General features: G+C 41.6%; 1 protein-coding gene across 1 annotated transcript in view; it reads left to right on the top strand.

Moving 5' to 3' along the window:
- The window catches only part of ARHGEF28 (Rho guanine nucleotide exchange factor 28), a 127,574-nt gene that overhangs the window by 418 nt on the left and 105,562 nt on the right, over window positions 1-21,594 (top strand). Inside the window, exon 2 of the mRNA XM_068422497.1 lies at window positions 7,628-7,671. Coding sequence (XP_068278598.1) covers window positions 7,639-7,671 — 33 coding nt within the window. The 5' untranslated portion in view covers window positions 7,628-7,638. The remainder of the gene's footprint in view (window positions 1-7,627; window positions 7,672-21,594) is intronic.

Here is a 21,594-nt window from a genome sequence, read left to right as displayed (position 1 = left end):
CCCAAAATGGACAAGGTATTTGGTTTTAATCATGAAAGTGCTTGCCTTTCTCAGCCGAAGCAAAAGAAGTTTTTAACTTATTTGCTTTAACTTCTTTAACAACCGAAAAGTGTAAAGGAAATGAAAAGTTTTTTAACGGTAAAATTCTGAGAAACAACTTTCGAAGCAGTCATTGGCAGCGTTTTGTTGGGACACTGGTGTGTGCAGCTTAGAGTTGCCCGAGTTTTCAACCTGCACAGTGTTTCTTACACAGAAAAAAGGCTTTGAAGTCCTTCATCGTTTTTATGGACTTACCACTGCCTCTGTATTTGGTCCTGTACGAAAATGGGGGTAGTTTTTCTCATAAGGCATTGTAAGGCACAGGAATGCTATAGAAAGCCTAACAGCTGACACAAGTTTTTTCTTTTGTAGAGGTAATTTGCTCTCTGCCACACTTTGTGGAAATAGGATTTCAGGAGGCATTTGAGTAAGAGGGATTTTTCCACATAGGTAAAAAATGAACTGTGTTCTGTGACTTCGGTATGAAAAATCGACAGGACAAAATCTGGTGAAAAGATCTGAGTATTTAAGTGCTTTTCTTTTTCCAAAGTGGTGTTTGAATATTGAGTGCGAAAAAGAAAGTGATCATAATAATCTACCAGGAAACTCATCTGGCCTTCTCAGCTGACTTGTAAATTAGACATTTCTGCCAACATTTTGTTATGTAATATCAGGGAGGAGTATTCCTTTTCTCCATCTGAAACTGCTGCTGTTATTCAGGAGAAGTTCCCGCTGTCTCCCCCGAGAATAGGTCCTTTGTGGGGCCTTTTCAGAAAGGTATGGTGTGTGAAATGGCCCGACATTCTTTTGATTTGAATAACACGTTTAAGAGAATTTGCACCAGGATACAGGAAGGATAGCCTATGGCTAATATAGTGACTTAGAAAGATCCAGTTCCAGTTTTGGCTTTGCCAGCCAAAAACAAGCTCTCTGCATGGCCACACATCAGTCAGTCGGCACCTGCATGTCTCAATTTCCTCTTTATAGATGGGGGGATACAGTAGTCTCAGGGCAGGAACATACATTCTCTGTGCCTTCCACGAATAAGTCTTTTAGGTTCTAAGGTACTACCTAGAACAGCAAGCAGAATTTGTATTACCATGCATGTTTGTGCCCAAGTATTGAAGCTACAGAAGTGTTCATTTGCACCAGGAGTTTTCATACTTTTTGACTGGAGCACTCCTTTTTCTCTCTTCTGTATTAGCTTGAATATTACTGCATCTGTAGCATCTTCTCACCCTCTGTCTCAGGAATGTTTTTGGAATTTTCCTCAATGTTGCCGGCTGAAATTCTTAAAAAATTGTAGAATTTTGAAAAATTTACAGATCGTCCTACTGACTAGTTGAGCTGTGTGCATTCTATGTTTCCAGCTCAGCATCGTTAAGACAAGTGGGTACCACTAAAGTACATTATAATTAGAAGAGGGCTGTGAGGTGGAATAGTAGCCCTTCTCAATGGAAGCTGCTTCTGTGAATATCAGAACTATATCTAATGACTTTTGGTATCGAAAATTTGTTCCTTGCTCTTAATGGCTTGTTGTGCTGTTCTAGCTGTTAATGAAGGTGGAATGCAAATTACAAAAGCGTTGTGAAACACACAGTATATACACTAACTTTGTTCATTAGTTATATCAGTTTGGTGGGTGGCCAAGCCTGAGTGATCATGAAGTGTCACAGATAGCATTGGAGCATGCATTTGAATGCATTTGTAGAACCAAATGTTTCTGGTCCACTTCTTTGCTACCTTGTCAGTAAATTGTGCAACTGTGCTGTATGAACTCTTTAAAGAGTTTGCTTTTGCTCTGGTCTCATGGCTTCACAGTACCCAAACTAGGGAGTAGTAAACTCTAACAGCCATTAAAAAATTCAGCATTAGAAAGCTACCATCTCTGTCAAAATGGGCATTAAAAGGAGTAAGTGAGCTGAGACAGATGTCCGGCAATGGTATCAAACAGATTTTATTTTGCTTTAGTGAGCTTACATATACATTTGCTTTTATTAAAAAATGAATGATTTCAGTAATGTATAACTCATGTTTCACTTTTCTAAGGTTTCTAAAATCTAGAGCCCCATTTTATTTTTAGTTGAAATGAAAATGCTACATTAATAATGTTAATACAACAATGCATAAAGAATATATTTTGCCAACCTCAGTATCAGGCTTCTGTCTAAAAGGCATTTTTCTAAGAGTTGTTTTTGTGTTTTAAAATCCAAGTCTATTTTTAGAAGGTTAAAAAATGTGGCCCTCTTTTGGAGACTTTAAATATTTTCCTTGCTAAGGAGCACAAAGTGGCTGTGGCTTTAACAAATTAAAGAAATATGATAGCCACGGATGGGTGATGTTTTTTGGAGGAAGATTTAGGTTTCTTTTTGTCTCAAATTGTTGAAAAGACAGCTATTTTAAAAGGCATTTAGCTCATTTCTTCTGTTCACTTGCTTCAAGAGCAACTAATGTGCGCTGAAGTAATCAACACCAGTGCAAGCCACTTCGTTATTTAATAGGCAAGGGTTTATTTTACCTCTCAGTTTGAATACTGTTAGAAGGCAGTAAACAAATGTGCTTGTGCAGCTGCTAGCTGAGGGTTTTACTTTGTGTCCTGCTCCTGTCCCCTGTGCTCTAGATGTTCAGGAGATCCACGTGTAAAAATGAAAGATGATGTCAAAAACCTTGGCTGTAAAGGTGTCAAACTCTGAGTTTTCCTTTCATTTAATTCTTCCAACGCCTTTTAATCAGGTCCAGAGCAAGGACCTGCACCTGAAAGAACATTCTGTACAACGTTAGACCTCATCGCTGCACAGCGTGGTTCCTGGTGCTTGGGAAGCTGTGAGCAAGCCTTTAGGTATACATATGTACCGTAACTCGGATGGAATCTGTAAATGAAATAATACAGTTTGGTTCAGTTGCTGTGCTTGTTGAGAGGAAGCAGTGGGATGAACATTGTTAATGGAAACTGGCTGGTCTGTGAGCACCGCACTGGAATCTCACTGTTTTTGAAGAGCATTAAGATCTGAGAAGCATAAACACAGTATGTACAATAATTCGTATTCATCTTAGAGGCTGTCCTGTGGGTTGATGTAGCAACCCTCCTCCTACAGACTATTGCATGGTAAAAAATAATAAAACAGTGGTAATGGTCATGTGTAACAGTCATCCAGTGGAAGAGAGCTTGGTAGAAGACCTCTTAATATGCGTGCACTGCTAGACTTTTATTAGAAGACCTCTTAATATGCGTGCACTGCTAGACTTTTATAATGCACAAGACATTTTGCTTAGACAAAGATGTTAGATTTTAAAGCATCACAAATTATGCTCTGGGGATTCCTGCCTGCCTGCCAGTGGTCTCTGAGTGGGATGCACCCTTGCTTTCCTGTTGCTTCAGTTGATCAGAAATAAAGATTTAGTGTGCTTGTCTTGGTGGTGGTAGTAAGACTGTAATTCTCAGTATTTTCTAGACACGAGTTTCAATGTGACCATTGCCAAAAAATAAAAATAATTAAAAAAGGAAGAATTGAATTCCAAGGCACCTGTGAAGCATCATTGGGGATTTATTTACGTATCTTACAGTTTTGATGTTCAGTCAGTTGCTTGACAATTTATGAAACAGCAGTAGTGGTCTGTGGCATAGAGGTGTGGGATTATGGTCTGAAAGGAGAATATAGAGAGCAGGGTCCAAAGACCTTGTGTTTTGTTATCTTTGAACTGATGCGTGGAAGAGAAGTAAGCAATGTATATTTTATACCACTGCTTATACTTTGCAGCCATTTGCAAGGCTTGCACAAACTGTGGTCTGGTGCTGCTTAATGAGCCATGGAGGCTTGTTACGGCAGAATTGGAGCCCTGGGTTAAGTGAAGTCCATACGAGTGGCTGCTGGATCACAGAGCAGCATCAAAGACAGAGTCCTGTCTTTGCCTTCTCTGTGTCTTTCTCCCACAGTTATATGCTTTATTTATAGGCAAGAGGAGAAAGTCAAGTTGTGAGTAGTAAGCCAGGTTGCTGTAGGATCAGGAAGTGTCCCTTTTGTGTTTAGGAAAATACTGATGGTACACAGTAGGTGCTAGGGCAGCCACATAGTAGTCACAGTGTTGGCTGACGGGTCACTTTGTCAACCAGTAGAAGTGCTTTTCTGCTGAGATTTAGATAATGCTTTCCCTTATCTAATTTCTTCAGTGTGTGCAGAGTAAAAAGGTTTGATAACTCATGTCTTTTCCATTAAAATGTAGTTAAGTCAATACCTGATGTTTTTATTTTCCATTGGTTTATTTCCTTGTTGTGGTCCTTCTAACATGTCTTGATAATTGGGGAAACCATGCTAAAAAATGCTAAAATTTGTGATGTTGAAAGAAATTGGATATATAAGAGTCCCATAATTGGCAACCAATAAATAAAATATTGGGTGAGGAAAAGTGCTGGAGGGATTATTGAAACGTCTTGCATCTTTGATAAAACCCAGAATACTTGTTGATGTTCATCTCAATAACTTGAGCTGGTAAGGAGACTGGCAGTAGCATTCGACACTAGGTTTAAGGGGGAGATTGTAGATTGAAAAAAAAGTTAGTTAAGTAAAATTATTTTCAAGACTTTTTGTTCTTTTTTTGTATATTTACCTCTACTTGACTGAAGCATACACTGCAAGTCTCTCCAGTTTGCAGCACATCACAATAAATGCTTCTGTTACATTTACTGCTAAAATGGATGCTTAAAAGAGGTTTTTCTGTGTATAGATGAGTCCTGCTACTGCTGATGTTGGCGTGAGCTCAATATTTGTAGGCAATGCCTGAAACTGGACCTGTTTGTCTGTTAGATGCCCGTCCTGCTGGTTTCTGTGTCAGAGGCACGGATGTCAGAGGAAGAGATCAGGTGTTGCTCTGTGAAATGATGTATATCCATGATGTCGGGCAGCTCAACCCTCCGCTTGCTGTGTGGAGCAAGACTGCTCCTCAGCACCTGAGAGTGGTTGTCTGCACGGCACCTCTCGGGCACTGGGAACCCTGCTTTTTGGGGAAGTGAGCAGCTCTTTGCCATACAGAGGTGAGCGGTAGGGTGCATTTGATAGTGTCTCCTCCAGTCCCTTGCTCTGAAACGGAGGTTGTACTAGAGCAGCTCTGTAGCCAGAGCTGAGTATTTCCTCCCTATGTGCATCCTCTTCTTCTTCCTGCCCCTCCCATCCACTTCCAGCAGCCAAGCTGAGTTACTGTAAGCCCCAGGTGGAGGAGAGACATGAGCCATTCGTGTATAACTTTTTTCTAAACAACCAGCACTCTTGAGAGTGTGAGAAAAGCAGAAGAGGTCAGTTAGTGCTGCATGTTGATATTTATTGGTTCTTCTGCAGGAAGCAAAAAGTACCATTAGGTACACCTTTGTATCCAGGAAACACCATTATAAGCTGGTTTGTAAGGGGAGCACACGTCAAAAGTACTGATTGTATTTCAACATGATTCTAGTCAGTGCTGTATGGAAAACATTGATTGCTTCGGATGACCTAAATCTTCAGGTTAGTTATCCACTCAGGATTTGTACTCAGCTAGGTACTTACTATTTCCGAACGCGCAAGCTCTCGGGGGATCCACAGTGTGACACAAGCGAACGGTGAAGGGAACTGAAGTCAGGATGGCATCATCTCTCCAATGAATTGTGTTTGTATTATCCAACACACAAGAAGTTTATTGTACTGGTAGTGCAATAATAATCCCCCAAAGGAAGGGCTAAATTATGCCTTTTTTTTGTGCACACTTGCAGTAGAATAGGTAGACTAGACTGGATACCTGCCTTTCTCATCCTTGCAGAGGAGGAAGATGTTGAGATGTGTCTCTTGAGGCTCTGGAGGTCAAGATAGTCATATGACAGAAGTAATCAGGAGTAGGTCTTACTCTGTTGGCATGGCATAATGATTTGAATGTGCTCATGTTTTCTTGCAGAGGAGATGGTGGAGTTTGGTTTGTATGTGTTGCTTTAAAGAGGGAGAACCATTGAAGGTGAAGGGATTTTATACAGCAGAGCAGAGCAGCGGTGTAAAACAGCTGGCTGGCATGTCTCTTATTTCAGTTAACTGTGAAGTGATGCCCTGTATGTACGTAATCTCTGTGTGGCGGTAATTGTGAGTTGGTGACAGGTCTGGGATGGAAGTTAATGTGCTTCGTCTGTTCTGTAAGGTGACACTTGTGAAAAGCTCCATCTTAAAATACTCCTTGTGGAATTAATGTTATGGTTTCTTAATTTCTCTTGTAACCCTGTTTTCTTCTGTACAAACAGGGCTGCGCTTCTCATGCTGCTGCTCTTAAGGTTGGGTTCAGGATGCTGTTCCAGAGCTTTGTCTGTCAGAGCGAGACACCTTGGAGTCAGCTGTGGGATACCTCCTCCCTCTGAAGAAAATAAGAAACCTTTCTCTCTGAGTCTTGTTGCTGACTAGGCTGGCTGGATTACTGTTTGCCTTGATACCCTTTTCTTAAAATATTAAAGGATTTTTTTTTTAGCTGAACGTTTGTGGCCAGTGATTTAGTAAAGGGTTTTGCCTCCTGTTTTAAGATTATACTGAGGTCAAACCGCAAGAATGTAGGTACTTGTGAATGTAGATGAATTGATGGGCACCAGGAGATGAGTATTAACAGACTGGTAGTTTAAAAGGAGTGTGTGCTGGGGTGGTGGGTGGGTCACTTTTGTTTTTGATTGAAGCTGTGCATTTAATTTCTGCAGTTTGTAGGCAGGGAACTTCTCAAATCCTATCTGACTCATAGCAGGCTGTACCTATGCATTAACAAGCAATGAGCTGCACAACTGTGTTGTTCTTGGAAACTGTTCAGCTGTAAAAACAAGGCCACATCTGAGCTGAGACAGCTTTCTCTTAAGACAGGCTCTCTTTTTTTGTAGCCTGTTTCAGCTAGAAGTAGAAGACGACTTGTGCGTAGGTGTTGAGCCCACCTTGCTGTTTTAAAGATGTGAAGTTCCTTCTGGTATGCTTTTCTTATTTGACAGGAATATTATTTTTAGAGTATGAATTTTGAGGATCTAGTGAGTTTGAAAGATTATAATAGAAATCAGAGTTGCTATGATGACTGTAATTATAGTAATTCCAGTGACGACTTGTATCAGTAGCTTGCTGTTTAGGGTAGTTAAGATGACCTGCCTTGGGGATATCTTCTATGAAGTAGTTAAAAAAGCAGCACCAGCCGTTTGGGATGTTGGTGTGGAGTAAAAGTTGCTACAACTACATCTTGAGGTCAGATTCCATTTTTTTGCCTCTAGAGATAAGGAGTGCTGCAATTCCCACTACTTCATTTGCTGCAACTATGAATGTCTCAGCAGCTGGGCTCAGCCTGACCTGTTTTGTTTACTGTGTCTATTGTGTGAAAAGCACACAGCATGTTAACTAAGACCAGCCACCCCTCCTCCAGCCTTACACAGGCATCAGTATACCAGCATTTCCTTATTCTGGTGAAATTTGGGGCAACTGGATAGCTGATAAGCTTAGTATCTTTTTTCCCCCCTAATTCTGGAAGATGTCGACTTAGTTTGCAGACGTGAATGGGGTATAATGATATCAATGCCTCCTGATGGGTGTGTAATAATTCCACTGGTTTATTCTGTTTCTAGATGCTGTGACAATGGAGCTGAGCTGCGCTGAAGTACCTCTTTATGTAAGTTCTATAACACTAGGCTTCTGCTTGGAGAGTCGCTTTCTTTTGGGTAATGGCTCATTCAAAAGCAGGGTGAATGAAACCAAAAACCATTTTCTGATTGTCTGAGACTGCAAGCTGTTGAATGTTGCTGGCTGATGGAGGCATGTGTGGGGATGATGATTTTCAGTACTGTGTCTCAGTTCTCCGAAGTAAGTTTAAAATTATTTCCCCTTTATGGTCATTATTTTCTTCTCCTTCAGCAGTCTCAATTGCAGTTTTCAAAAGCAGAGTTACTGCCTGTGAAGAGACACCACTCAGTCTCTCTTTCCTACAATTTACGGCTGTTTTTCCCTGTAAAATTCCAAATTACTGTGCTCTCCACCTCCTCAAAGCAGGAAATTGTATGTTATGTCAAAAAATGAGTAAGTTGAAGTTTGTAATCAAATGGATTTTTTTCTGCAAAACCTGAAGTGATTGCTTAAAATAGGTGAACTCAGAGTTCAAAAACAGGTAGTAACAGGAGTGAGGACATGCTTTAGATTTACTTAATTTACTTGGTGCCTTAATTTACTTCGTGCCTTCAATGGGATGTGAGTATGAAGATTAAAACTTGGGCAATCTAGTCATTATTATTAGTAAACCATGGTTGTCTTTTTCGGCTTGTTCTGCCATGGTTTGCAATGAGAATGCAAGGGGTACGTGAATGCTGGTGTCTAGGAGGATAGTGGGAAGGCACTGAATGGTTTTCTAAAGGATGGCAAAAGGTGAAGCAAAGACAGAAACAAAACAACTATCTGCTTATTGTGATGAGGTGGGGATGGAAATAGAGAAGTACAAATAATCTGTACCCCAGAGTACTGAAGGAACATAGGATTGCTAAGGCACCAGCAGCAGTTTCCGTTGTATTTGTCAGCTTGGGAGTGGGAACCTCAGGCTTGCAAAAATTAGATGCAATATCTTTAAAGGCGGTGGGGGGGAGGGATTTGTGATGCCTGCTCATGTGGTGTTGATTGTGTGGTGCAAGGTTTTAAAAACAGATTTTGACAGAGAGAATAATCAAGGACATGGTGCTAATGGATAAAATTCAACATGGTTTTATCATAGGTGGCTGCATCAGACTGATCTGATTATCTTCCCACTGTGAGATAACTGACCGCTTAGAGAAGGGTAGTGAAATGGGCTTAATCCAAGTTGTTGAAAGTGAAACATTTGATACCGTGTCTCATAGGAAATTCTTATGGAAGGTAAAGAAGGTGGAGATTAATATAAAGAGATAAGGATATGTGGATACTGCATGAACAGTTATTAGGGTAGAGAGAATGATATTAGAAGTGAGACTCCTTAAGGATCATACTTAAGGCTTCTGTTTAATATTTTGATTATAACCCTGAGACCCACATGTAGGCTTGTGAAATCTGTGTACATCATAATATTGGGAGATGCTTGTTAGTACTGAGGAGAAATCAGTTATTACATGGGAAGATAGAGTTTTCCCACCTTTTATTTACTCCAGTTAATAAGAGCATGGTACAAAGCTGTGCATTTGGGGACTAATAGTGATACATGTCTTAAGAACTCGGGACTCATCAGGTAGAGACAGAGAGGGCTTGGGGTGTATTAGTCACTTGGATGTGAGAATGTGATTATAGTTGGGAACATTTGCCCTAAGCTTTGCACAAGTGAGAGCCTGTACTGGACTGGAGCTTTGGTAACTTGCTGGTTGTGGTCCAGAGCCTCTTACCAACCCAGGAAGGTAAATCCCAGAGGGGTCTCCTAACTTGCTAGAAACCTGATGAGAGTGGTTTGGATTGCTGTTAGGTGGTCACCAACCTGTTTTCTTGTGGGGGAGCAGGTGGAGGTGGTGTCTTTCCTCTGGGTCCCCAGTATCCTACTAAGCTTGAGGATAGTGGTGAAACATGGACTTCCAGAGGCTTGCAGCAGGAGCACGTAGAGTGAGTTTCCCAGAAACTGGGACTCTAGTAATTTTTTAACAGCCTCCTATATTTTGTGTAGGTGAGTGTGTGTACATGGGAACGAGGGTATGTAAAGCTTTCAGGGCTTCTGCAGGGAATGGGAAGGGGCTATGTGAACACCCTAAGGTGACTGAGAAAGATTCAAGGTTGTCTCTCAACACCCATCTAAAACTTGGGGAGGTCTTAGAAGATCTTATACTGATCATCTCAGGTTGATATAGTTGCTCTGGTGAGTTAATGTCTGGAAGTGTTGCAGCTTCACAGTCTTGCCTGTCACAATATTGTTCCTAATCTGAGTACTTGTCAGTGCGTCTGAGAAGATCAAAGAGACCTGTCCATCTTGAAAAAGTCCTTGAGTCCATTTTTTTTTCCCTTAGTTGGGTCCAATTACTTCATCAGTTCTGGAAAGTCCTTCCAACTGCTCCTGCTTTATTTGCCTGACTTTTGCTGGAGAACACAATCAAATCAGCATTTAAATTAGACGGTGCAGTTACTTAGACAGTTTTCATTAAGTAGTTCTCTGGCTAGCTGAGCTTGTGTAAAATCTGTTGAGTCTTCATCCATAAGCAGGGACAGAGAAAGCATCTCTTTGGAAGACTGAGGGACCATGACAAATATTTGCACTGCAGTGAATTCAGGTATTTCTCTGATGTGTTCCAGTCCCTTTTAAAGGGCACAGTGGAACTACAGAATATCATGTCATGGCAGTTGCGTACTGTTCACATGAAACTTTAAAAACGTCAGCATATGGTTATAACATACTATTTCCGCAGGAAAAGTGGAAGTGGTCAAAAGGTAGGAGGTAATCCCTTCTTTCCAGGCTCTATGAAAGCATAGGTTTTTGATCTTTGAGACAAAGATCTACTGTATGCTGCGTTCAAAATTAGGATGCTTTTCACACTGTAATTGAGCATGTTTAGCATCTATATCAAGTGGATTTTACACTCTTACTTATTCCAAGAATGTCTGTCTGAGAGGCTTCATGTCAAATTATCTGAGAATAACTGCAGTTCTGTGTTTATAATACACATTTTTAAAGATTATATGCAAGGTACTTTGTTGACTTGCTGCATGTGAGTGGCTGTTCCACAGCTGGAGGGTGCATCCATACTGCGCTGTAACTTCAAACTGTCACGCTTCGTCAGTACTGAATTTCTTTGCAAATCTAAAATACTCCTCGTAATCTGGTCAGCCAAGTGACGACTGTTTCTTTTTCGTTACGTAAGAGGAAATGCATTCAGAAAGCTCAAGGACCTTGCTGGGTAATATAATTTTTGTGAAATATAATTTAAAAATACACCATGAAATTACTGCATTTCAAAAATGCATTATTTTGATACACTTCGCTTCATATGTAATTTTTGTGGCAGTAATATGATTAAAATCTAATTAAAACACACATAAATGTCATGGTTTAAGAAAAATGGTAATGAAACAGAAAATTAAATATTTGAAGCACATGCTTTTCAGTTAATTTGAGGAGCCTGTTTCCGGCCTGTAGGCAGCACAGTACTGTTAACCACATCATAAAATTACTCCTTATAAGCCAGTCTAATTTTCAGGATTGAGTAGCCAAGGGTAAACTGAAACATCATACATGTTGTCTCGTCTTTCAATGCTAATAATGTATTGTTTAAGTAAGTAGAACTTGAATTTAAATAGCTTTTACCCTCCTAAATTATGCTTTTTAAACTAATACAAATAAAATTATATTTATTCAGTCCTTTCTGTAAGGAGAACAGCAAGTTGAGTCTTTTCATTTCATCGGGTACTGAACACAGTATATGGAATAAGACCATGCTGTCTTTAGGCAGCCACTGGTTTCATTGTGGATGAAAAAAAGACTTATCTGTGAAAGACAAAAACCAAAATATTAGATGAACCACTTTCAGATATGAAAGAATTTATGTATGGCAGTTGTTCCTCCTATTGAAAGCGGTTTCTAGTGTGGAAAAACAAATCTTTCTCATGGAAAATCCTTCCTTCTTATTTAATGGTAGGTGACTGGTTTTTGTTTGACTTTTTGTTTGTTTTAAAGAAAAGTTATTGATTACCAACATTGATCTTTGACATTGGCAAAAAAATATCTTGCTGCTGTGGGGAAAACATACTGTGAGAGTAGTCAACTCTCAAGAGCAGAAAATAAGTGATCTCAGAAGTTTGTAAATTATTCTCTGCTGAGAGCCTGATGAATGTTTCCCATGGGAGAGGCAGAGAGAAATAAAGAAATGCTGAGCCATGGAGGATAGCCACAGCAGTTCCCTATAGACATCAGAGGAACCTCATCTCCCCAGGAGGTGCTGCTGGAGGTTATGTGCCAAGTCTTTCCAAAGGAGTATTTGGACGTTAATTCTCTGGGAAGAGGCAGAAACATGGGCTCCCAGCTTCGAGACTCAAGATCTCCTGGAATATAAAACTTCCACTTGGTCCTGTACTGTACATTGCATACTGTTCTCGAAATGCCCTTTCCTAAGGTATCACATGCTCCTGCCTACAACCACTGAAGTTGGCTAAAAGTGCTCGAGGTCAAAGCTTAATTAACTTCTCTTGTATTCTGCTACACCAAGTCTCTCCCTCTTAAGTGTCTCTGTGGTTTGTTTTTGTTTGGGGTTGGGTTTTGTTTCTGATACTGTTGCAGCTTCTTTGGTGAAACATAGGTGCCAGGGAGGGAGGGGTGCTTATGTATTCACTGTTTAGTACTGATGTATGGAAGTATTCCTACAAACAGTGAGGGTTCAGCAGGTTTTCGTCTGACTGGATTGGGGAGGGCTGAGAGTAGGATGTAGCACCAGGCTGCTTGCAGCCACAGGGCATCTGAGTGCCTGGAGACTCTCTCACCTTGGATAAGCTTGGCAATGGTCTTTGCCTGGGCTGGGTCTGCAGAGTGCCAAGCGTGTCAAGTGTTCTAGGGTTTCTTTTTCCCCGACTTTTTTCTGTCCAGTATGTTTCCTCTTAGTGGTCTTCACGGAGTTTGCATGGTCATGCTGTTCTTTGCTTGTCTGGCTATTTGTTTGTTTGGGTTGGTGATTTACTCCAGGCGATGTGCTATTGACTTAATGCTCTCTATTTTAGGAGCCTATGTTTTCCATCACTGTAATAACGTCAGTGCCTGGTGATCTTTGTAGTGCACTCTTCCTCACAATGCTCTTTTGTAGTCAGGAGATGTAATTTAACTTCATTTACAAAGAAGGTCTGAGGTGATGTAAGTGAAGCAAGGTGCCTAAAATGCAAGAACGGTGCGGTGAAACACACTCCTGTCAAGGTTTCTCAGATTCTAACCTAGGATGGGGCAGCACCCTTCCTCTGTGACCGGTTTAGAAGTTAAATATGTCTGTATGAAGAACATTTTTATGCGTGGTAGTTTGCTTTGCTTTGCTGGTAAGTGGAAACTGCTTCTAATGCAGCTTGCTCATGGCGTGTCCCATCAGGGAAGGTGCATCCCGTCTCATTTACAGTTCCAAAGAAAGGAGTGCAGAGAGAGGGAAGTGCATCAAGTCTGCATTCACGGCCATCTCCCCTCCGAGAATAAATGGGAGCCAGAAGAACCATGTCTTGAACTTTGTCCCCTTGTTCTGCAGTGAAGCGGGACGTATCGAGGCCAAGGGTTGTTCCCATGAGGGTTTGGAGCACTTGAGGCAGCGTGTCCTGAATTTGAGTGCTAGTTCCTATGCACCTGCAATCTTAGGCTCCAACCACACCAGCGTTTCCCTTCACCATTGGCACCACTGAAGCTTAGCCTTGTTAGCAGCGAAGGAGGAGGAGTGAGCACAGGCTGGTGGCCGTGGCTGGCCTTCTAGGTGGACTTGCTCCAAACAAGTTGAGATGACAGTATAGCTTCCCTGCTGCCTCCACATTAACTGCTGGCCCAAGAGGTTGACTCTCTCTTAAGAGAGAGTAGGCGTGCAAAATTGGAAATTAGATGCTGGTGTGGGCAAGACAGTCTGGCAGCTTTTTTATCACATGCAATGTATGTGTAGCCTATCCCTGTGATGGCATGTCTGTATTACAACCTCAGTTAATTATCCCTTGGATCCCTGCTGGTTTATTTCCTTCTGTCATTAAGTAACAATTTTAAAGTTCTTTTGATCTTTTGTTACTTTTTCAAAGGATATACCCTCCTTCCAGAAGTTTTTGGGCAAACACCTGGGCTATGGCCAGGTTTATTAGCATCTTCTCTGTTTTCTTAGTCTGGGATCTTGTGGTTCCTTGAGGATGAGCTGGCGTAAATCTCTGGGACGCAGTTGAAAACACGACTGCTTATTCACAGGTACCTTGGCCGTAGAAGGCATTTGAGTAAGGAACAGAGAGAAGAAGGTGAAATAAGGGACATATTTCATGCCCAAGGTTCTTCAAAGCAAAGCCTGCTGTACTGATGGACAATTTAACTACCTGGATTTCTGTAGGTGAGAAACATGGTAATCAGAATTAATTCTAAAATGTTTTAGTTCACAAATAAGCTCATTTCGTTATCCAGTAAAAAAAGACATAAGCCAGTAGGCACTGGCCAAGGAATGAAGCAAGGGGAGCTTTGTCCAGCCAGCTGCCAGGGGCCATCCTGCCTTGCCCCATTGCTGGCTTTCATGCTCCCCCATTGAATTAGCCCTGGTACTGTTGTTCCATCTGCATGCTTGACAGCAGTGGCATGGAATGGGAAAAATAATTACAGAGTTTCTTAATGGACATTTACGTAAACTACTTCAAGGCCAGTTATGGAATGCATATGGCTGTTCTACAGCAGAGGAAATGAAAAATTTCAGATTAGGAGTCAAAGTCCTGTTGAAAAGATCAGAAAGCAAAGGGTGGTAGAAGGTTCAATTTGAAAAGAAGATTTTAAAGCATATCCAGCGATTGGCTTGATTTGGTACTCTGTCAGCAACTTCTAGCTGTTTGGACTGTTTTTAACTCAAAGGTGAGAGTTTTCCAAAGTGCTCTGTGTTGGCTGATGCTGCTCCAGCTGACGACAGTGGTAAAGTGCACACTGATATTCACACAATTCTGAATGCTTCTGAAGTTTTCAGTTCTGCACTGAGGCCCATGCAAAATGTGATTAAATAGCAGGGTTTTATTTGTACTGTAGCAGTGTGTCTGGGAATAGTTTGAGCACATCTGCTGGAAAATGTTCAGAGGTCCAGAGGCAGAGGGTCTCTGAAAACACTTTAACTGGTGAGACAGTTAAAAAGTTGTGAATCATCTTGTTTGGCAGGAAGAAATGCCAAATGTTTTTTTCTAAAGTATGTTATTTGTATGCCTAGTTAGAGCTAGAAGGACAAATGAGCTGTAATGGTTACCTTCTTCACAAATGCATGGGTTTCATGTGTATGAGAACTGGGAAACAGAATTAACAGAAATAATTCAACACTGTTATTCTGTTTTCTAAATGATTGAACTGAAGTTCAAACTGATACACGATTCCAGCATGCTTTTGCATGATATGAGTAGGAAGTGGCAGTAGGACTTACATATTGATCCCAAAGTGGGTAGTTGATCGTCTGCCTTGCCAAGCTGTGTGCCTTCCGAGTTCCTCCATGCTGAACTAAGAAGAGCTGAGGTGGGAAGATGGGTGGAAAGGGATAGAGTGGTGGGATACAGATTTGGATTTTCTGCTCTTGCCATGTGTTCAGTCTCTTCTAGCCAGCACTTTGTGGAAAGAAGCCAGTCTTGCCCATCCTGTGCTTTCATGTTCTTTGCTGTTCCAGTAGGGTTGGCCATATCCTAGACCAGTGTGTGTGTTCAGCCAGGCTGAAACCACTGTCTTGTTTAGACGGTGATTTCAAAACACAAAAGAGAAAGGTGATTTAAAATGTAAATGTGTGTTGGGCTTCCAGCATGCATTTGCTAATGCATGGAGCTGTGCTTGCTAGCCTGATCCAGTGCTTGCTGGAGTCATGAGTGTTTCGTTGTTGACCCCTGTGGGAGCCTGGTCAGGTCTGTCGTGGGCAGCTTGCATGGGGGCACACAGAAGAATGTGCACAGGCTGGCCAGTGTTTGGATGAAGTTGCTGCCAGAATGAGACTGAGGAAATACATGTGAAAGAATTGGATCTATTTTAAAAGATATGAAGAAAAAGAGTGGGTACTTCAAAGCATGTCCATCAGCAGTCAGATCATTTTTTGCGCCCATAGTGTATTATTTTTCCTGTATTTTTTGTTTTCTCGTTCAGCCCTCAGACTGGGATTTTTCTGGGCAGGGCCTTTGTGCTTACATGTATTTGTGTAGTGTCTGCAACAGTAGAGCCATGATGTCACATAGGACATGAGAATAATAAGTAATCTGATTTATATATTTTAAATCAAGTCAATTAAAAGAGGTGACTCCTTTTTTTTAGTTAACAGTTACATGTCAGAAAGGATGTTCATTTTTTATTGATATGCCTTATTGCAGAAGTTTTCTGACCTGTGTATGTGAACACCTCATTCCCAAGCTTCTTAATTCCTCTGTATGATTTTATGCACCAACATAAATTGTATTGCCATTGACAGTAAAACACTGAATGATATTTTTAACGACAGACCATCAAGAAAGTTAATACATGTTTTGGCACTGTGTAACGCTTGAAAAGATTTTTTTTTTTCTTCTTCCTTTTTTTTTTTTCCTTTTCTCTGATAAAGGCATGCAGGCTATTTTAATTTTTATCCAGGAGTTCCAGAATTAGAAGATATCCCATTCTCTACAACTATTGATTACTTTGCCTTATGGGAGGCTGAAAACTTTCTCATCTTGCCTGTTGTCACAGTTTCATGGTCCACTAAAGACAGCTTTAAGACCGCTGGTGGCAAATTAAAGAAAATAGTGGCCATGTGATGCAAAGTGCTGATTTGCTATAAACTTGCTTTCTGGTTCAGATTGTTTAAAAATATTGGTAGATTTATTCTACACCAGCAGCTAGAGCAGGTACTGTCTCTTTTCTTGCTGCTGACATACAGCAGGCATAAAAAGCACAAAGCTGGCATGAGCTCCGTATCCTGTGCTGTCACTAATTCAACAAAAATGAGGTGGTGTGCCCAGGTCTGGCATGGGTCAGTTAGTGAGGCTGGGTGTTGCTAATGGTGACATGTAAATGATCTTGCTGTACCTTTAAATGGTAGATTAGTGTTTCCAGCCTGTGCTGAGGAGGAAATCAGTGGATGCTTTCATTCTGTTAATCTTTATGATTTGCAGAGTCATTGGGGGGTTACTCACTCTTGGCTGAGTTCCTGCAGCCACCTTCTTGTGATCCTGTAAAGTGTCTGAGCTTCTGCACTTGGCACTAGAATCTATTTCTGAAATGGCTGGTTGTTCGAGTTATGCTGTGTTTATGTGCCTTTTGGTCTTCCATTATGAGTTAATCCCTGCAGTACCCTAGATGTTCCTTTGCCCTGCCATCACCCTGTATACTGTTACAGCAGTGCAGCGTGAAAGCTTTGCGTGATGCCTGCATCACAGTGTTATGCTTTTTTGACCAACTCCTCGCTGCACACCATGTTTGTGGCCTAAAATTGTGCCAGGCTTCCCTTGCAACCTTGGTGAACCCTAAGCTCCTGCTGTGTTTGTGCTTGACATCTTTTTGGGGATGGTGCTTTGCAGCAGGGATGAAAGCAATGACAGCCAGAAGAGCTGACAGAAACTAAACAAAAAGCAAAGGGCTGACTGAGAGGGTGCAACGGTAGAAGCAGGACTGAGAACTGAGGACGGCAGTTTTTTGTGATAAGATGGCTCTGTAGAAAGTAAGGACCTGGGGAGCATCTGGGCACATTACATGTGCACTGAATTAAATGCATCAGTATGTCTAGTATGTGTTTCTTTTTAAAGTGGATAACGTTAAAGGCAACTTAGCAGTGCAGAACAGTGTAGAGACTTGCAGACATATGTATGTCATTACCTGTTACTGGGTTTCTTGTTTTTAGAGGAATCGTATTTGGTTTTACAGTAAATAAGCTGTATTTTAGATACCTGTGTTTTTTTTGGTTCTGTTGGATTCTAATTCCTTTTCCTGGGGCCAAATCTTACAGTTCTCAAGAAGAAACTTGTTCTTCTGCCTGTGTCTCTGAAGAGAGTGAGCCTGTGTTGAGGCTGGTGAGAAGGCATCAACTTTGGGAAAATGCCGGTGTATGCAATTTCAGAAACTCCCAGTACAGCAGATGTACTTCAGTTTGTCACCGAGGGAGGAGTATTGCAATAAGCCTGACTGAAAACCCACAAGGTTTAAGGCCGATCTCATATTAAAACCCAGCAAAATAAAACACAACCCTTAATCTCTCCTCTTCTTCAAAACAAATTAAAAAAGAATCCATCTCCAAAGTTATCAACAGGCTAGAGCTCAGCTTGTGCGTGAAACAGCTGTACAGAAACAGAGGCTGCGCTGAATTATTTAGTGCGGCCTTCTGGCGCATTGCTGGCCATTTCATATCACCTAGCTATCGTGTTATCAAGACCAAAGACTTGCTAGGCCCTTAAAAAAAGCCAAAATATGTACCATCTGCGGAAGGTGGGAGAGGCCAGGCAGGGAACTGTTTGGGTGGGACTGAGTTCCCAGTGCTGTGAGTTAGGTAATGCGGGGCTGCTTTCAGATCAGGGTGGACAAAACCCATCTTTGAGGAATAACTTGGGCAGTGTTCATCTGCCTTGAGGCAGAGGAGACAGCTAGTTGACTTCTCAGGATCTCTTCCATCCTTCATGTCTTTTTTGCTTGGAGTGTACTTTTGTCATTAGTTTGGATGTAACAATGCTTTATTTTTTTCCAGTTTATTTTGGCTGCTTATCAGGCAAAATGGTGGGAATAGCTTCTACCAGCACTTATTTTTCCTTTTAAAAAGGCACTGCATCTAAATCAAAATGATGAACTTGCTGATATTTCCTATCAGAAGAGGGCAGCTTATTGGTCTTCATTAGAAAATTTCTCTGTTAGTGCTTTTCTCTTCAAGGTTGTGCTGGGACCTTGCTAGAAGCATCCTTCATATTATATTCTGGGGTGCAAGTGGTCACTGAATGCTTATTTCTCACTCTTTTGATGAGAATGGAGAGTGCCTCAGCTGCTAGTCATCGGGCTTTCCTTGTGCTGTCTCACCTTAAGTGAATGTGGGTGAGATACTTCTTTCTTGTGCCCAGAGTTGTCTGTGCAAATGCTTCCTCTGCATTTCTCACAAAGCTGCCTCATGCTGAAGGAGTACCTACAAATACTTGGTGCGTAAAGCTGATGTTTTTTTGAGAATCGGCCCTGGCGCATTTCCAGCATGCAGGTAGTGTCTTGTGTGCAGATGTGGAGGCTGAAGACAGATGTTTTACTTGGTGCAAATGAGTGAGGTTCTCGGGGTGCTGGTGGAGTTTTGCAGTGTAAATCAGCAGAAGACTGGCTTTTCTCAAAGCAACCATATGTGCATATTTAATTTTTATAAACATCTACATGTAGGCTTTTGGGCAACGTGTAATACTAAATATGACCATATCATCGCATACCTTGTCTCCAGTCCGTATGTGGAGTTATGCTCGTTCTGTTACTCTGGATAGAAAAGAAATTAATTATACTCAGTTGCTTCTTCTCTTAAGTCATCCAATTGGGGAAAAAAACCCCTATTTCATTTAAGATGTTATTTGCTATACAGGTAGAAAGTTAATGCTTATAGAGAAATATTCAGCTTTTATCTCCCATTTTGTTTTTCAGTTGTTACTCCTTTCCTTTCCTGGGTGTAATTGCTGTTTCATTGTGTATTTAGCCTTGAATCCCATTGCTTTCCTTTCAAATAGGGCACGCACTTCCTTAAACAAGTCTCTGACAATGTTTACTGCAATCTCTCGTCAAGAACTGTCTGGTGGACATTATGAAAATATCACTGAACATTAGAAAGGCATGTTTGTAACGTTGTCCTTGTTATTAATGGTTTGGGTATGGTTGTTCTGTGTTTATTTACAATTTCCCTACTGCTTTTTTAGCACCTTTTGTGTAGGATTGTTCATAGTTGCAGCTAAGTTGCAGTAAAGGTCATTAAAACTGTATGGCTGCTCAGGGAAAATACCTTGCCACTACTCTTGTCTAAGCACAAGTGAAATATGTTTAAACAATTCACCTTAGAATATAAAGATTTTCTGAAGCGAGTCTTTTGAACAGTGAAGAAATATTTATGTTGAATTGTAGTGGCTAGTGGCAGCTTACATAGAGGGGAAAAAAGCCCCATTATTGCTAGCAATACTTGGGGATTTGCATGTACTTCAATATGCTGGGACTTGCATTTTGGGAACAAAGAAGCCATTTTTTTACCCCACACGGATATTTTTCTTAGAACATGTAATTACAAATGTGGTGTCTGTCTGTACCATTATATTTACAGATAATATCCTTGAAAATGCTGGATAAAACGTTATTTCTCAAGCTATTATGTTGCTTATATAGTTTGGTAAGGCCATTTTTAGCGTACTTTAGAATGTATTATTTTTGTGGTAAAAGGCTTTTGGGAAAATAGATTTATCCAGGCTGTGTATGCAAGGATAGGGACAAATTGTTGAGGTTTAAGTGTTAGCCAGCACGATGGCCTGGATCTGGAAACCCACTGAAGGTCTTTTTGTGTTGCACCTGCTTTGCTGGGGCAAGTTGCTGGTGAAGAAGATGGTGTTACCTAAATGAATTCAAAGTGGAAGTACCTCAGTTCAGGTTAAGAGCCAGTTATTTATTAGGGCACGAGGGGACTTGCAGCAGAGTAGCGATCAGGTACACTGGAAGTGCCATGGTTGCTCCTTTGGCCCGTCCTGCCTGCCTGGATGCCGCCGTGCCTCAGTGGTGAGGGTTTGCTACCTCCCTTCCCCTCTTCTCCTCGCAGGGAGCCTGCCCCAGTCCCTCACTGGGATGCAGAAGAGGGTCAGAGCATGGCTGGAGGTGGGACCTCTTCTCCTGAGGCTATGGGGAGCTCCCCACCCGGGATGTGGGGCTGGGGGAGCCCTGCTGCCGTGTGCCCGACTCAGTCAGCTCTTGAGCACCCTAGGGAAACCAAAGGAAAACATACGTTTGAAAAACCTGTTTGGTTACATTGAAAGAGTGCCTAGACCTATAAATCCTGTTAAAAACACAAACCTTCCTAATCTCCTCCTTGGCACTGGTGTCAGGGCAGTGTTTTCACTGGTAATAAAAGGTATGCTTTCCTGTATGGGTCCCAGAGAGGTCAAAGCTACCAAACACTTGCTCAGCCACAGGTTTAATGCATTTAGAGCTGGGTGGATGTCTGTCTTAAAGCCCCCGTAGCTGCAGCCTCCTCTCCCCAGTCCTCCTGCGTGCTTTTTTGGTTTTTGTTTCAAGGATTGCTATGATAATCTTGGCTCTCATTAAATCGGTGTCAAAACTCCTCCTGGCTTCAGTGGACTAAGGGTTTCTCCCATGCTCTTTTTCTTCTGTACAATTTCTGGTATCCTTTTGGAGTTGGAGATGTTGATGTGGCTGCCTGAATTTCTCTGCTGTTACAGGCTTGGATGGTGTTTGAGGGATCTCCAGTTCCTGTGTGTCCCTGTGGTGGTTCACTAGAGTTGGGTACTTCTTTTGAGCCACTCAGGTGTAAATCTAAGTATGATAATGGCTGGCTGTTCTCAGTAAATGCCCCTTGGATTTAGAATTTGCGTCCTCTACAAGTCCATCAGAATCAACACTGTGTGAACTTGAGGGCAGGGACCTTCCCCAGCATCCAACCTGAGAAACCAGCTGTGACCAGGAGCTGTGTTTATATCCTGAGATGGTGAAGTGGCACATCCTTCCCCTTGCTTTGATTAAATGGGGATTGAACTATGTGAGGTCCACATGGACCCTGAGAAGCAGGCTTAAGCATACCGACACATAGAAATAAACCTGTAACTCCCTGTTACATTTTTCCAGGTTTCTGGGGATATAAATAGGCTTATTAGGGAAAGGAAAGAGTGGGAGAGAGGTTGAACTTGTGGAAACAGTGTCAAAGACACCTAGCAACTGGTGCATTGTCAGGAATCTGGCCCAGTGAAGTCCTCTGGGTCCATCGCC

The sequence above is a fragment of the Nyctibius grandis genome, chromosome Z (assembly GCF_013368605.1).
Source record: "Nyctibius grandis isolate bNycGra1 chromosome Z, bNycGra1.pri, whole genome shotgun sequence".
Taxonomy (NCBI): domain Eukaryota; kingdom Metazoa; phylum Chordata; class Aves; order Nyctibiiformes; family Nyctibiidae; genus Nyctibius; species Nyctibius grandis.
Note: the sequence above shows the minus strand (reverse complement) of the source record. Positions and strands in the feature narration are given on the sequence as shown.